This window comes from Rhinoderma darwinii, chromosome 3 (genome assembly GCF_050947455.1).
Source record: "Rhinoderma darwinii isolate aRhiDar2 chromosome 3, aRhiDar2.hap1, whole genome shotgun sequence".
NCBI lineage: Eukaryota > Metazoa > Chordata > Amphibia > Anura > Rhinodermatidae > Rhinoderma > Rhinoderma darwinii.
Window position 1 is genome coordinate 149,621,145 of NC_134689.1, and position 17,835 is coordinate 149,638,979.

The following is a 17,835-nucleotide window of genomic DNA, read 5'->3' on the forward strand; positions in this document are numbered from 1 at the left end:
TATATTTTTATTGAGAAATCCAAAAACGGTCACGTGTTCTAGCCGGAATCTCCTAGAAATATAATACTACCTGCATTCAACTGTGCATACCTTTACCAACCAGGACATATCAAACACCACTATAATAGCCCAATGTTTTTAGCCAATAGCTAATTTTGGGTAGTTCCTCTGGGTGAGTGGCTGTGAATTTGACATATTTATATGAGGGCTATTTTCCCTGATCATAACTACCACGTGGGTCACTACAAATATCAATTATGATGGGGTTTGCCTTGATGAATCATATTTCCTTTGAACTCAGGCCATTGTCACGTTTCCCCAGGTCCGCATGGCAGACATGCAAATGTAATACCTGTTGTGTAACTTTTTATACCTAGTCAGGATGTGTGGGTAATTACCTCCAACAATGGGTGTGAATGTTATCTCATGCTAGATACAGGCCCTAGTGAGAAAACACTTAATCAATACTTCTGGCACCTTGTTGAGGAAAGGGCCGATTAAGCAGTTGTCTGACAGTGGACATCCTTTGATGGTCAAAGATATGCATTTCTTTAGAAAAAAAACAATGCTTTTTCTGTGTCTGATGGGGTTATGAACTGAGCAATTAATCAAATTTTTTGATTTTACCTAGAACACCACACCTCCCCCTTAAGACATGGCATTGGATCATTGATATAGCCATCAATATCCCAAGCCGATCTCCGCAGCTTCCCCCTGGCGCAATAACCTATCTGCGATGCCATGCCCACTGCCCTTTTTGTTCTGGATAGTGAAGTCATAGTGTTGCAAGGCTAAACTCCATCTCAGCAGCTTCCCATCATCGCTTTTCACCCTGTGTAACCAACTAAGGGGGTTGTAGTCGGTCACAAACTGTAAATCTGCGCTCATAGATGTATGCCTGTAATTTCTGCAAGGCCCATACAATGGCCTAACATTCCTTCTCTACAGTGGCATAGGCCACCTCCCTCGGTAGAGCTTTCTGCTCAAATACCTGATTGGATGTTCACCCCCTTCTGTATTTACCTGCCTGAGCACTGCGCCTAGGCACTTGTGTTAGTCAGCACCACAAACTGGCGAATAAAATCTGGGGTTTGAAAGACACGGGAGCTGGCAAGGGCAGCTTTTAAAGCTGACCCAGAACTCTCGCAGTCGTCAGTTCAATTAACTATTTGAGGCCGTTTCTTCTTTAGGAGGTCTGTCAAAGGTTCTGCTAGGGCACTAGAGTTGGGAACAAACTTTCTATAGTATCCTGCGGTCCCCAAAAAGGACAACCTGTTTTTTTGGTCTCAAGAGTGGGCTAGACGGTTATTGCATCTACCATTCCTGGCTCTGGCTTTAATTTCCCTCCACCCAAATTGTGTCCAAGGTACTGCACTTCTGTCATGCCTCTCTTACTCTTTCCAGGCTTGATGGTCAGTCCTGCATCGTGGATTCGCCTGAGCACCTGTGACAGGTGAGTCAGGTGATCCTCCCATGTCTGACTGAACACAGCAATGTCATCCAGGTAAGTGACAGCAAACCCTTCAAACTTCTCTAACAGCTTATTCACCAAGCGCTGGAATGTGGCAGGGGCATTTTTCATACCAAAGGGCATTACCTTGGACTCCTAGAGTCCAAAAAGGGGTGATTAAGCCAGACTGCGCTTCCTCGGATATAGGGATTTGCCAATACCCGTGCATAAAGAACGGACAACAAATTAATCTCCAGTGTGTGTATGTATGTGTGTGTGTATGTACACAGATATATATATATATATATTATGCACACACTCTCCCTGTAAAAGTGGCAAGAAAGGGATTAAGTTCCTCCTGCAGCTATGCCTTCTGGCCCTCAGACAGCTGTGAATTAAAGGGAATGTGTCGCTAGAAATTTATTTTCTTTTTTTTTTTTAGTTAAACAATTATTATTTAAGTGATTACACATTGTTTTAATTTTTTCACATGTCAGGAAATATTATAAAGATTCTAATTTATAACATTTCCATGTGCTGGTCACTAGAGGGAGCAGTTCCTAAAATTGCAGCATGGTCAATGTGGTAAAGCAACCTCATTGCTTTATGCTGCAAATTTGGGGTAGACACGCTTGCTCTAGTGTCCTCACACAATCCCCCCTCCCTTATTCTGGCTAGTGCCAGGAGAAGGAGGGGATTGAATCTTCAAACCTCCTACACTGTGTGCCGCCATTTTCTGAGCGAATGCACAGTGTAGGAGGATTAGATACAGTGCTAAGCAGACAGTATTACACGAACATAATACACATATCACATACACAAACATAACTTGCCTCCACTCCTAATCCTTGCGTCTTCGCTTCCTTGAACATATGTCCGGAAGCCGCGGCCGTAAGTAGTCATCTGACTGTCCGGCAGCAGCTTCCAGTCCACATGAAAATGGTGCCGGATTTCGCTCTGCTAACAAGCTTCGTTTTGGTCTGTGTCCGTTCCCACACAGACGGCGTACACTGCAGTGAATGGAATGGCTCCCGTTCACATTCTCTATGGGGATGTATGTGCCGTATTCCATCTCTGTATGTGTCGTTAATCGTCACATACAGAGATGAAGAGATGAAAAAAAAAATGGCAGCCCCCATAGAAAAGTAAGAAAAAAAAAAAAGTAGAACACAAATAAATAAAATGTATTTTAATATCATACTAAAAGCAATATTATATATATAAAAAAATAAATAATAATTCATGACACCTTCCCTTTAACTATGGCATCCTCGATGGACCCTATCTCCATTGTTGAAGCCACTAAATCCATCAGGGTTTCGCTTTCTCCTTTCTCTGGCAGACCACTCATATCCCAGTCATAATGTTCCTTGATCATATTCACATGAAAAACTTTGTTTCTTGCAAACTTCATAGATCGTAACTACATAGTCCACGTAGTTTAGGCATTGATGAATGGGATATAAGCCTACCCATTCCGCCTGGACTTTGTTTTCGGTCATGGGTACCAGTACCCATACCTTCTGACCCACCATATACACTCTCTGGCATTTCTATCATACCACCTCTTCTGACTTGCATGTGCCTGTTCTATGTTCTCATGTACTAGGCCTGTCTGTTCCTTCATCCTCTCTGAATTTCAGGACATAATTAATCAGAGACCTCCAATTCTCCCTCCTGTGATTCTTTCATGAGATCTAGGGGTCCCCGTACCCTTCTATACAGGAGCTCGAAGGGTGAGAAACCTGTTGATGCCTGAGGTGCCTCTCGGTAAGCAATTAGCAGGTGTGGGAGAACGCTTCTGGTCTTGTCCCTGGGACTCCACAAGCATTTGGAGCATCTGCTTGAGGCTCCTGTTAAACCTTTCACACAAACAATTAGCTTGAGGATGATAAGAGCTGGCCACCGGGTCTTGCACCTGTATTTTCTTAGAGAAGCACTGCATCAAATTAGATATAAACTGGGTCCCTGATCTGTGAGCATTTTCCTGGGAAATCCTACAGTAGAAAATATGGTGAGAAGTGAGTCTGCTACCCGATCAGCCCTGATGGAGGATAATGCTATTGCTTCTGGGAAACGTGTGGCAGAATCCACTACCATCAGGATGAGTCTCTTTCCAGAGCTGCTGAGTATGGCCAAGGGCCTTACCAGGTCCACAGCAGGCCCAGTCAGCGGGTCCCAACTTCCCCATCCTTTGGCACACTATACAGAAAAGGCAGTTCGTTATCTGTCACATCATTCCCCAAGCCAGGCCAGTAAAAGTTGTGTTTTAAATGACACTTCGTTTTACTCATCCCTAGGTAGTGGTATCTTATGAGCCACCTGCAGGAGTTGTTCCCTGAACTGACGTGGCACCACTAGTTGCCTGTCTTTTAATACATCCTGCTGGGGGTCAGTGGGAATACTTTGTCTATACAGCCTCCCCTGGTCCCAAGTTTTTGTATTTTTGTCCCTCCTACTCTAGTGTTAGATCAGTCAGCTGCCGCAGCATCTGCAATCTATCGTCCGTGTGTAGTGCAGGCTGAAATAAGTGACGTTCTGCATTTGTGCTTGCTAGTAAAAACACATTCGGACTAAAGGTAGTATTACACGGCCCAACATGGGCCGTGTAAATGTGTGCCGATCAACGAGCTGTTTGCTCCTTTCACAAGGAGCTAGTATGGGGACGAGCGCTCATTACTACGATCACTCGTCCCTATACAGTTCTATCGTGTCGGCATCACGTCTCCCTGTTTATACAGGAAGATATGCTGCCGACAACGATAATAGTTTATGCATTTAAAACTATGCAATCAGACGATGAAGGAGCGTTCTATGAACGCTCATTTGCCTGATAATTGGCCAGTGTAAAAGGGACTTCACTTCTGCTGCGGGATGTCAGCTGTCCCCCCCCCCCCCCCTTCATCCTGTAGCAGACACAGTAGGGGGCCCGGAACCCAGACACAGGTTTGTGTTACAGGCACTCTATCTGCGTGTTACAGGAGAAATGGACACCACATTCTCTGTGTGTTCGTTCGTTCGTTCGTTCGTTTTTATGACCTTTCCCACTACTAAATCCCCACACAAGTCATTATCTGACGCTATACAATGACATCCTACATTATTGCTGGTTATAAAATCGAAACCCAATGCATTGTTAAATGAGTCTAGGTTATTACTAAGCGCAGTAAGATTATGCAATTCTAGCACATTGCTGGGCGCATGGTCATCACATTCCATAGTATTGACAATTTCAGTATTTAATCTACTATCTGCGGCGACTCACATGGGGCAGCGAGTATGCTAGAGTCCTCCTCAATGTCTGAAGAAATATATCTGGAGACTAAGGGCCTGTCCACATGTAGCAGAATTGTAGCGTTTTTTTCAGTCCGGAATTTCGTACAGAAGCAGCAAAGTGGATGAGATTGAACAAATCTCATCCACACGCTGGGTAAATACTGAGCGGAAAAACTGCTCAGAAATGGACCTGCAGTGTGGAATATTATTCTGCAGCATGTCAATTGTATTTGCATAATCACTACATGTTTGCTGCGGGTTTTCCTCATTGAATTCAATGGGAAGGTAAAACCCGCAAAAAATAGCAGTTGAGTTTTTTTTAGGGCGGGTTTGCAGCGATTCTACCGCAAAAAACGCAACTCTGAAAAAAACAAAACTATACTTACCTAGCAGTCTGTTTCTCTTCCTCCTGGGATGATGTTTCATCCCGTGTGACCGCTGCAGCCAAACACATGCTGTAGCGGCAGTCACATGGGATGAAACGTCATCCCAGGAGACCGGCCTGCTAGCAGGCCAGTTAATGCAGCAGTTTTCCGCAGCAGTCTTTCCGGGCAAACAATTGCACCAGTTTAGTGCAGTTTTTCGCCCAGAATTCCCCACGGCGCACATGGTGGATATGCTGCGTGCTTAAAAGGTCTCAAAGACCCCATTTTTGAAACTACACCCCACAAGGAATTAATCTAGAGGTGTAGCTAGCATTTTGACCTCACAAGTGTTCCATAGGTTTTATTAGAATTGGGGAGTGAAAATGAAAAATTACACTTTTTTTTTTTTCCACGAAGATGTAGATTTAGCTCAAAATGTTTCATTTTCTGATCAATTAACGGAGAAAAGGCACCCCAACGTTTGTAAAGCAACTTCTTCAGAGTGGGGAAATACTCCATACACTGCTCTTTGGATACACGGCAGGACTCAGAAGGAAAGGAGCACAATTTGCCGTTTGGAGTACAGATTTTGCTGAATTGATTCCTGGGTGACATGTTGCATTTACGGAGCCCCTGAGGTACCAGTACAGTAAAAAAAAAAAAAAAAATGAAATGTGACTCCATTTGGTAAACTACACGCCTTGAGGAATTAATCTAGGGGTGTACTGAGCATTTTGACCCCACAGGTGTTTGCTGAGTTTATTAGAATTGTGGTGTGAAAATAAAAAAATTTCCAATAAGATGTAGTTCTAGCTCAAAATGTTGCATTTTCACAAAATTGATCGTTGTGTAAATGACACATCACTGCCATCTCTGGAGGCTGGGGATGCATCGGGACTCGAGGAGGAGGAGGAATTTCTGGACACAGAGGTGGAACAGGCAATTAATGACACTCCGTTGGGTAAAAGCCCGGGACCTGACTGGTTTAACAATAGGTTTTATAAATCATTTAAAGAGTCTTTCACCAGATTATAAGTGCCCTATCTCCTACATAATCTGATTGGCGCTGTAATGCAGATAACAGTGGTTTTTATTTAAAAAAAACTATCATTTTTGAGCAAGTTATGAACAATTTTAGATTTATGCAAATTTGTTTCTTAATAGATAACGGGGCGTTGCACAGAGGAGTGTATGACGCTGACCAATCAGTGACCAATCCGCTTCATACACTTCTCATTGTTCCAGCCCATTGTTACAGCGTGATTGTGCAGTGAAAGAAGCTGGGCTGGAACAATGAGAATTGTATGACGCCGATTGGTCAGCGTCATACACGTGTCTTCACAACGCCCAGTTGGTAAAAAGTAAAAACACGCCCCGTTGTCTAAACTACTTCGCATAAATCTAAAATTGTTTATAACTTGGTCAAAAATGATCGTTTTTCAAAAAACGGTGGTTTTTAATCTACATTACAGTTACGATCATATTATGTAGTAGATAAGGCACTTAAAGGAACAGTGTCATCACAAATTTTTTTTTCATATGTTAAAGATGTTAGTGCTTTATTAAAAACGTTTATATTTATTTGTGTGTTTGTGTTTTACTTTTTCTTATTTTTACACTTTTTCTTCCCTATGGGTGCTGCCATTTTTTGTTCCATTTCTGTATGTGTCGATTAACGACACATACAGACATGGAATACGGCAGCCACAGTCCCATAGGGACTGCGAACGGCTCCCGTCCCATCCACTTCTGTGTACGCCGTCTGTGTGGGAACTGCGCATGCGCCGCTCCCACACAGTCCAATTTGAAATTGGCGCCGTCCGGCGCCATTTTCCTGTGGACCGGAAGTCGCGGCCGGACAGTAAGATTACTACTTCCGGACTTGTGCACTTGGACCAGCGGCAGCGGACGGGCCGGAGGGAGCCGCGGCGGCAGGAGCAGGTAAGAGATTTCAATGTATGTTCGTGTTTGTGTACGTTTACTACTGTATGTAAACCTACTACACTGTGTGTTAGCTCAAAAAATGGCGACACACAGTGTAGGAGGATAGACCGTTCAAAGCCCTCGTTTATCCCGGCACTAGCCAGGATAAAGGAGGGGGGGATGCTGAGATCTCACTAGAGCGAGGGCTTTTTACCCAATTTTGCAATGCTGCAATTTTGGGAATAGCTCCATCTAGTGACCAGCAATGGGAAATATTATAAATTAGAATCTAATTTATAATATTTCCTGACTCGTGAAAAAAATAAAAAAAATTTGAACAATGTTTAATCACCTACACACTAAATGTTTAATTTAAAAAAAAACATGTTTTTCTGGCAACACATTCCCTTTAAAATGTGGTGACGGAGCCTCTTTAAAGATCAACTTGCCCCGTTTTTGACAAAGGTCTTTAATTCTGTGTCTTCCACTTGTCCCTTTGCCCCTCAGTCTCTAGAGGCTCACATAACCCTTCTGCCGAAACCGGGTACAGACCCCACGACATATGCTAACTTTTGACCCATCTCTTTGATAAACGTGGACGTGAAAATCTATGCTAAATTGATCTTGCTTCTCTTTGTTATTGCCTGACCTGGTCATCACTGACCAGGTGGGATTTGTACGTGGAAGAGAGGACAATACTAATAAGACCCTTCTTTTAATATCATATGGTCAGAGACATAAGGTGCCCATATGTTTGCTTTCTGTAGATGCCGAAAAGGCATTCGATAGGGTACATTGGGTGTTTCTCCACAGTGTCTTGACTCAGATTGGATTTGGCTCTAACATGTTGAATAAAATGATGGCACTATATAATAGGCCTACGGCTCGAGTTCGAGTTAATGGTCTCTTGTCTGATTCCCTGACTGTTACCAATGGTACAAGACAGGGGTGCCCCCTCTAGCTTCTGCTGTATGTTCTGGTCATGGAGCATCTGGCTGTGGCACTGCGGAGTGACCCCCAACATTAATAGTATTTGTATTGGTGCCCAACACCATAAGTTAGCTCTTTATGCTGATGCTCTTTTTCTGTACATTACGGATCCTAGGATTTCTTTGCCTTCATTGATTGGGGAGTTTGAGCGATTTGGCCTTTTAAGTAATTTTAAAATAAACTATTCTAAATCTGAGGCCTTGAATATATCAGGTCTTCCCGTTCAAATGGCAGCCCAACTCTTTTTTTGAAATACTTGGGAGTACATATTCCCACTCGTCTGATTTGTTTAAGCTGAATTGCACACCTGTCTTGCAGCGCACTTTGCGGGACTTGGAGGTGTATGGGTGTGGGCGCATGTCGTGGTTTAGTCGCATCAACGCTATTAAAATGGATATACTGCCGAAATTCTTGTATATGTTTCAAACCGTCCCTATTGTAGTACCCGCTGCATTTAAGACTTTACATCGTGCCATTACCAAATTTGTATGGGGTTCATTGAAACCTCTTATTCGGTTCTCTATCCTTAGTCGTCCTAAACTAGAGGGTGGTGCGGGTTTACCGGATTTCAAGCGTTATCGCCAAGCTGCACTCCCGATGAGACTAGTGGACTGGTTCCGCTCACATGCCGGTAAGCAATGGGTGCGCATTGAGAAAAGTATGTCTTCTCTTGCATTGTTCTGCTTGCCCTGGCTGAATAGCTCTCAAAGACCAATTTCTTCTCTACCTTTTCTCACACGTCGGTTTCTTGTTGCTTGGGAGCAGGTCATTAGTACTTCGAACCCTTCTAACCGTCCGAGTCCCTTGACTCCTCTTTTTGATCCTTCCTTCCCTCCGGCCGTGGGTGTAGACACATTCCTCTGGTGGGGGAGACAGGATGGTATTTGGCTCAGACTGTTACTCCTAATGATGACATCCTTTCGCTTGCTGCTGTTTCAGAGGCCTGCCCGGGGGGACACGCAATCTGGTGGTCATATTTTCAATTCAGGTCATATCTATCTTCCATGAGAGCCTGTCCTGCTTTGCTACAAAATAAGACTCCTCTGGAACATTATTTGTCATTGTCTTCTGCTCCTTCTCATATGTTATCCAATCTACATGGGATCCTCCGGCCTAGTTATTCTTATCAGTTGGCATTCACTACGGCATGGAATGGGGAGATGGGCGTTCATCACTCTGAAGAAGACTGGCAGACTTCATTCCTCTTAGCTCACAAATTACCGACCTGTTTTGCACCAGAAAAAAAACTCTAAAATCCTCACGAGATGGTACCGATGCCCTTCCTTTCTTCATAGGATATTCCCTAATGTGTCCGAAAATTGTTGGAGGTGTGGGGGTGCACTTGAAACCATGTTATACATCTGGTGGGATTGTCCTAAGCTCCGTCCCTTCTGGGAGAAAATTTTTGATCTTTAACAAGCCTTTTGATACTTCTGTTATTGCTTCTCCTTCTATTGTGTTGATTTCCATGGTTCCTCAAGAGGGGCGTCTTTAGGCATTTTTTGACTGCTGCTAAAACGGTGATCCCTCGTCACTGGAAGTCTGCTAATGTGCCTTCTTTACAGGAATGGATACATGAGATGACAATATCATGAGACTGGAGGAATTGTTGGCCGCTGATCGGGGTAACTCCGAAGTGTTTCTTCGGACTTGGATAGTATGGTCATTGTTCCGGGATTGTTCTGATCTGCCTCTGGTTAGATGGCCTCTTTTGAACGCCTGTTTCACTGCCTCTCTGCTGCTTTTTGTTTTTGTATGAGTTTCCCCCTTGTTGTCTAGTTTTTGTGTTCTTCGTAATCTACTTAACCCGTTAGTGACCGGCCCATCGTGTTTCTACGTCGGTCACTAACGGGCCTTATTCCGATGCCATAGACTTTTTACGTCGCGGCATCTGAATAAGTTTACAGAGCAGGGAGCTGTCAAATCTCCCTGCTCTCAGCTGCTAGAGGCAGCTGAGGGCTGGGAGCGTCCCTGCTCTGCCGTGTGAGATCGATATTAGTATCGATCTCACACGTTTAACCCCTCAGATGCGGTGCTCAATAGCGAGCACCGCATCTGAGTGGTTTTGGAGAGAGGGAGGGAGCTCCCTCCCCCACCGACACCCGGCGATACGATCGCCGAGTGTCTGTGTCTGCGATGGCAGCCGGGGGCCTAATAAAGGCCCCCAGGTCTGCCTGTAGTGTATGCCTGCTACGTCATGCCTCTGGCATGACCTAGCAGATGCCTGTCCGTTTTAAACGGACAGGCATAATACACTGCAATACAAAAGTATTGCAGTGTATTATAAATGCAATCGCATATTATAGTCCCCTAATGGGACTAGTAAAAAAGTAAAAAAAAAGTTTAATAAAGTTAATTTAAAAAAAAATGTGAAAAAAAAATGAAAAACCCAGCTTTTCCCCTTACACAATGCTTTACTATTACAAAACCAAAATAAAGTAAAAAAGTTACACATATTTGGTATCGCCGCGTCCGTAACGACCCAGACTATAAATCTATTACATTATTTAACCCGCACGGTGAACGCCGTAAAAAAATTAATAAAAAACTATGGAAAAATTGCTGTTTTCTGTGAATACTGACTTTAAAAAAATGTGATAAAAAGTCGCATCTACTCCAAAATGGTACCAATAAAAACTACAAGTCTTCCCGCAAAAAAAAGCCCTCATACAACCGCATCGGCGAAAAAATAAAAACGTTACGGCTCTTCAAATATGGAGACACAAAAACAAATAATTAAGAAAAAAAAGCGTTTTTACTGTGTAAAAGTAGTAAAACATACAAAAACTATACAAATTTGGTATCGTTGCAATCGTAACAACCCGCTGAATAAAGTTATTGTGTTATTTATACCACACGGTAAACGGCGTAGACTTAGGACGCAAAAAAGTGTGGCGAAATTTCAGATTTTTTTCTAAGTTAATAAAACTTAATCAATAAATAATATGTACCTAAAAATGGTGCTATTAAAAATACAACTTGTCCCGCAAAAAACAAGACCTTATACAGCTATGTCGATGCAAAAATGAAAGAGTTATAGCTCTTAGAATGCGACGATTGAAAAACGTAAAAAATAGCTTGGTCATTAAGGTCCAAAATAGGCTGGTCATTAAGGGGTTAATTTAGATATTCGGAAAATAATATACCATGGGTGCAAAGCTTCTTGGGACTTGTCTCCCTAGTATTGCACTACATCCTACATCGTGGATATACCGATCTCCATTTGCTGTTATTATTTTGAGGTCTGGGAGGTTTACCTCCTATCTTGGTTCTTATTGCATTTTACAATTTTCTATTGTGGAGTTTTGATTCTTCATTGCAATATGTTGTACATTTTTAATATTCTAATTAAACTGGTTGATAAAGTAAACATTTTTTTTTTTAGCGTTTTCACAAGGTCTATAGGAGAAAAGCACCTCAACGTTTGTAAAGAATTTTCTCCCGGCTAAGGCAATACCCCACATGTGGTCGCAAACTGCTATTTGGACATACAGCAGGCTCTAAAGGGAAGGAGAGCCATTTGGTATTTGGAGTAGAGATTTTACAAATTTGTTTTTTGGAGCCATGTTGCATTGAGCTAAGGTACCAGTACAGTGGAAACCCCCGAAAAATTACCCCATTTTGGAAACTACGTCCCTCAAGGAATTCATCTAGAAGTAGAGTGAGCTTTTGACCTTCAAGTGTTTGCAACATCTATTGTGTACTAATTTTTGCAAAATTGAAAATTGCCATTTTTCACAGATGCCATTTTGGTGCCTAATGTGTTGTGCCTAGCTTTTACCGCCAGAGACAAATACGCCATATATTGTTAAGCAAGTTCTCCAGAGTGCGGTAATACCCTATATGTGGTCATAAATTGCCGTTTGGGCTCACTGCGAGGCCCAAAGGAAGAGCATCAGCATAAAGCGCTAACTTATGGTGTTGGGCACCAATACAAATACCATTAATGTTGGGGTCACTCCGCAGTGCCACAACCAGATGCTCCATAACCAGAACATACAGCATCGTTTTTTTGAACATCCTTTTATTTTTATAGGACTCAACAAGGCTTTGAACTTTAGCAGCAATTTCGCAAAGTTTCAAGTATTTCAAAAGCATATTTTTTTTTTAGAGACCAGTTAAGTTCTGATTTGGCTTTGAGGGGCCTATATATAAGAACCAGACCCTCTGAATCACCATCATTTTAAAAACTGCACACGCCAAAGTATTCTAACCTCATTTAGAAAGTTACTTAACCCTATTGGGCACTTCACAGGAATTAAAGCAAAGTGGAGGTGAAATTTACAAATTTCATTATTTTTTTGCAGAATTTAAATTTTTTTCTGTAACATAGAAGGTTTTAACAGAGAAACGCAGCTTCATATTTATTGCTCAAATCCAGCAGTTTTTAGAACTACATCACATGCGGCACTAGTGTGCTAATGGACTGAAACACAAGCCTCAGAAGCAAAGGAGCACCTGGTGGATTTTGGGATCTTCTTTTTATTCGAATATACTTTGAGCACCATGTCCGGTTTGAAGAGGTCTTGTGGTACCCAAACATAGGAAACACTCCCAAAAAATATCCTTTTTTTGGAAACCACACCCCACAAGGAATTCATCTAGGGGTGTAGTAAGCATTTCGACGCCACAGGTGTTTCACAGATTTTATTAGAATTTGGACGTGAAGATTAAAAATTTTTTTTTTTTCCTAATAACATGTCGTTTTAGCTAAGAATAAAGGAGAAAAATCCCCGCCCCCCAACACTTGTAAAGCAACTTCTCCATAGCATGCAAATACCCCATATGTGGTCATAAACTGCTGTTTGGGCACACGGCAGGGCTCAGAAGGGAAGGTGCGCCATTTGGATTTTGGAGCGCAGATTTTGCTGTATTGGTCTCTCTGCACCATGGCGTTTTTGCAAAGCTCTTGAGGTACCAGTACAGTGTAATGTCCCCAAAAGTGACTCTCTTGAGGAATTCATCTGGGGTAGTGAGCCACGGGTGTTTCATAGATTTTATTCGAATTGGGCAGTGAAAATACAAAATAATTTTTTTTTCCAATAAGATGTAGCTTTAGCTCAATTTTATTTCATTTTCTCAACAAATAGGAGAAAAAGAACCCCAACATTTGTAAGGCAATTTCTCCTGAGTAAGACAATACTCCATATGTGGTCATAAACCGCTGTTTGGGCACGCGGTGAGGGTCATAAGGGAAAGAGCGCCGTTTGGCTTTTGAAGTGCAGATTTTGCTAGATTGTTTTTTGGGCACCATGTCGCATTTGCAAAGCCTCTATGACCAAAACAGTGAGGAACCCCAGAAGTGAACTCTCTTTGGAAACTGCACCCCTCAAGGTATTCACATAGGGGTGTAGTGAGCATGTTTACCCTGCAGGTGGTTTCCAGAAATTAGTGTAAACTCTGTTGCAGAGTAAAAAAATGGAAAATTTTTCCATAGATATGCCATTTCAGTGTCCAATAGGTGGTGCCCAGCTTGTGCCATCATGAAAGACAGCTCTCATAATTATGCGGTTTCCCGTTTTTAGAAACACCCATCATGTGGCCCTAATCTTTTGTCTGGACATTCGACCGGATCCAGGAGTGAAAGAGTACCATGCGAAATTAAGGCCTAATTTGGCGACTTACAAAGTAATGGCTCACAATTTCAGAGGCTCTGCTGTGAAATAATAAAAGAAACCCCTGAGAAGTGACCCCATTTTGGAAGCTTCACTCTTCAAGGCATTTATTAAGGGGTGTAGTGAGCATCTTACCTTACAGGTCTTTTCCACAAATTGATGCGCTACAGATGGTGCAAAGTAACAATTTTAATTTTTCCCCAGCTATGCAGTTTCAGTGGCAAATACGTTGTGCCACTGGAGACATATAAGGGCCTTGATAATCTCCTCTTGAAACAGAAGAAGTGTTCCCCTCAGGCTGCACAACTGCATATTTTTTCTTTCCTAAGTTATGGGAGCCTTAGAGGCTCTGTCACCACATTATAAGTGGCCTATCTTCTACATAATGTGATCAACGCTGTAATGTAGATTACAGCCGTATTTTTTTATTTAGAAAAACTTTTATTTTTGATGGAGTTATGACCTATTTTTCCTTTATGCTAATGACTTACTTAATGCCCAACTGGGCGTGTTTTACTTTTTGACCAAGTGGGCGTTGTGGAGAGAAGTGTATGACGCTGACCAATCAGCGTCATACACTTCTCTCCATTCATTTACGCTGCACATAGTGATCTTACTAGATCACTATGTGCACACACACACACACACACACACACACACACACACGTTACTGAAGTGTCCTGACCATGATTAGACCTCACTACCAACCGGGACGGGATGTCTATTCAGAATCCCGACACTTCGGTAACGTTTGTGTGGTATTTGCAGCACAGCAAGTGTAGTCTCGCGAGACTACGCTGTTAACTGTCATTTATAGCGAGATTACGCTTGCTGTGCTGTTAATCACACACAAACGTTACCGAAGTGTCAGGATTCTGAATAGACATCGCGTCCTGGCTGGTAGTGAAGTTAATGTGTGTGTGTATGTGGCTGCACATAGTGATCTAGTAAGGTAAATTAATGGAGAGAAGTGTATGATGCTGATTGGTCACTCCACAATGCCCACTTGGTCAAAAAGTAAAACGCGCAGTTGGGCATTAAGAAAGTCATTAGCATAAAGGTAAAATAGGTCATAACTCCGTCAAAAATGATTGTTTTTCTAAATAAAAAAACACTGCTGTAATCTACATTACAGCGCCGATCACATGTAGAAGATAGGGCACTTATAATGTGGTGACAGAGCCTCTTTAACTTATTTTAGTTTTTTATAGACTTAGTGGTATATGGGCTGTATTTTTTATTTTTTTTCTGTTATGTTCTGAGAGCAAGAACTTTTTCATTTTTTCGTCGACGGAGCTGTATGAGGGCTTGTCTCTTTGCGAGACCAGCTATAGTACATAGTATAGCACCTTTCACCTGCCCATACATGTGCAGCATGTAATAGGCAGGTGCTGCTCCAACTTGGAGTACTTAACAAATTATTTTAGATATCGGTGCCGTTCTATTTGCCGCACGATATTTAAATAACCCCCTGAACAGTCAATGGGGCGTGTAACATAGCTGTGACACTGTTCGTAGCCGATTGGACAGTGTCCCAGTAAGAGCTGGAGGGAGGAGATCGTGTTCGCATGCACTCGGAGCTATGCGCGTGCGCTCACTCAATCTTCAATCTTGGCAGCCAAGGATGACAAGACTGTGATCTGAAGATCCGTCTTGTCTACCGAGGGCTGAAGAGTGAGTGAGAGCTCGAGCTGCGCGTGCACACGCTTTCCTCTCCAGCACTTTTCTGTGACACTGTCCGAAGCTTATTGGACAGTGTCACAGCGATGTTACATGCCCCCCTTGCCAATTACACGCTCCATTGACAGTTTAGGGGGTTATTCAAATATCGGGCGCCAAATATAACGGCACCAATATCTACATATTTTTTCCTATCCTCCTCCATTATTTAAAGTGCCCCAGGGTTTGTGCAGCCCTGCCTATGGCATGCTGCACATGTATGGGCAGGTAAAAGGTTCTCTTTAAAGGGAATGTGTTGCCAGCAAAACATGTTGTGTTTTTTTTTTAGTTAAACAATTAGTGTGTAGGGGATTAAACATTGTTATAATTTTTTATTTTTTTTCACGAGTCAGGAAATATTATAAATTGGATTCAATTTATAATATTTCCCTGCACTGGTCACTAGATGGAGCAATTCCCAAAATTGCAGCATTGCATGTGGTAAAGCAACCTCATTGCTTTATGCTGCAAAATTGGGAATAAATCCCTCGCTCTAGTGAGCTCTCAGAATCCCCCCCTCCTTTATCCTGGGTAGTGCCGGGAGAAACGAGGGGTTTGAACGGTCTAACCTCCTACACTGTGTGTCGCCATTTTTTGAGCTAACACACAGTTTAGAAGGTTTACATACACTAGTAAACACACACTGAAACACGAACATACATAGAAATCACTTACCTGCTCCAGTCGCCGCCGCTCCCTCCGGTCCGTCTGCTGCCGCTGCTCCATGTGCACAAGTCCGGAAGCCGCGACCGGAAGTAGTAATCTTACTGTCCGGCCGCGACTTCCGGTCCACAGGAAAATGGCGCCGGACGGCGCGCATTTCAAATTGGACTGTGTGGTAGCGGCGCATGCGCCGTTCCCACACACACGGCGTACACCATAGTGGATGGAACGGGCCCCGTTTGCATTCCCTATGGGACTGGAGCTGCCGTATTCCATGTCTGTATGTGTCGTTAATCGACACATACAGAAATGGAAAAAAAAATGGCAGCCCCCATAGGGAAGAAAAAGTGTAAAAATAGAAAAAAGTAACACACAAACACACAAATAAATATAAACGTTTTTAATAAAACCCTAACCTAAAACTGATATAAAAAAAAAAAATTTGGTGACACTGTTCCTTTAAGATGTCAAAAAAACATAAAATCTGGCATTTATTTATTTTTATGGTGTTTAACACGTGGGGTAAATAACATATTTTATAGTTCAGGCCATTACAGACGAGGCAATACCAATTATGTATGGTTTATTTATTTAATTTTTTTCTATAATAAAGGACTTGATCAGGGAAAATCTTATTACTTTAAACTTTTTTTTTTACTTTGTCCCACTAGGGGACTTTAAGGTTCAACTGTCTGATCTCTGTTCTAATACATTGCACTACCTATGTATTGCAATGCATTAGAACTGTCAGTCGTTCACTGACCGCAAACCGATTAGGTTCTGCCATCAGACGAGGCCTAATCCGCTTCCGTAATAGCCATTGTTAGGCATCCTGTTGCCATAGTAGCCGTGGGCACCCACGCGATCGCATCGCGGAGGTGCTAACTGGCTACAAACCACTTAGATGCAGTGATCGCTGCATCTAAGTGGTTTATGGCAGGTATTGGAGCTAGCACTGGTCCCTGCCGTTACAGCAGGGTGTCAGCTGTAATATACAGCTGACATCCACCGCTGATGGCGCGGGCCCAGCTTCTGAGCTCGCGGCATCTGCACGTTGTTACTGGAAGCCTTTCATACCCTGCTTTTGGGCGGCCCTAGGAGGCTTCCATTCTCTGCAGGCCGGGAGGCTAATGTTAGTCCTCCGTTTGCTATTTCAGCCATCGCCGTGTGGCGTCCCGATTGGCTGCAGACACCTGTCGCTTTTGACCGCTGCATTTGAGGGGTTTATGACTGTGATCGGAGCCAACTTTGATCCCCGCCATTATAGCAGGGTGTCCACTGTAACATTCAGCTGAGTAGGGCTCCGCTTCTGAGCCCCTACCATCCATTTGTCGTATAGATACATTTAGCGGGAAGCCCGGTCTTTCCATGACATTTCCATACAACCAATATCAGGAAGAGGTTAACAGTGTAAATAACTAACACTATCCCAACACTATGCCACCAATCTGTGGCTATCGTCCCGCTAAGGTCACGTCATAGGGGTGAACTACACTACTGAGCTTATTAATTTACCACAAATCCACGCCCACCTACTCTAGATGACATAAAATATTGGGGTGTTGGAAACTTATGTGTGAAATTTAGCATAATTCTAACACCGTATGCTACCACCACCTATACTTCTCTAGGCATATGTTCCCTTAACACTAGTCTCAATAACACAGGTTATCTTATTGGAACATAAAATGCTCTAAATTAATACAGGTAATGTTCTTCACCTTTGGAAGATTAAGTTCTGTAAGACTACAAGGAAGAGACTTATTAATACTTCAAATTTAATACACAATAGTGCAGTGCAATACAGAAAATAGTTGTCAGATTAAAATATGAA

General features: G+C 42.7%; 1 protein-coding gene across 2 annotated transcripts in view; it reads left to right on the top strand.

The window, feature by feature from the left end:
- Positions 1–17,835, top strand: part of RXYLT1 (ribitol xylosyltransferase 1) — a 36,241-nt gene that overhangs the window by 13,999 nt on the left and 4,407 nt on the right. The window contains exon 1 of one of the 2 annotated variants that reach the window (XM_075856862.1): positions 1,411–1,504. The exons of the other annotated variant lie outside the window; for it this stretch is intronic. Coding sequence (XP_075712977.1) covers positions 1,494–1,504 — 11 coding nt within the window. The 5' untranslated portion in view covers positions 1,411–1,493. Of the gene's footprint in view, positions 1–1,410; positions 1,505–17,835 lie in introns of those variants that run through there. 2 annotated transcript variants of the gene reach the window in all.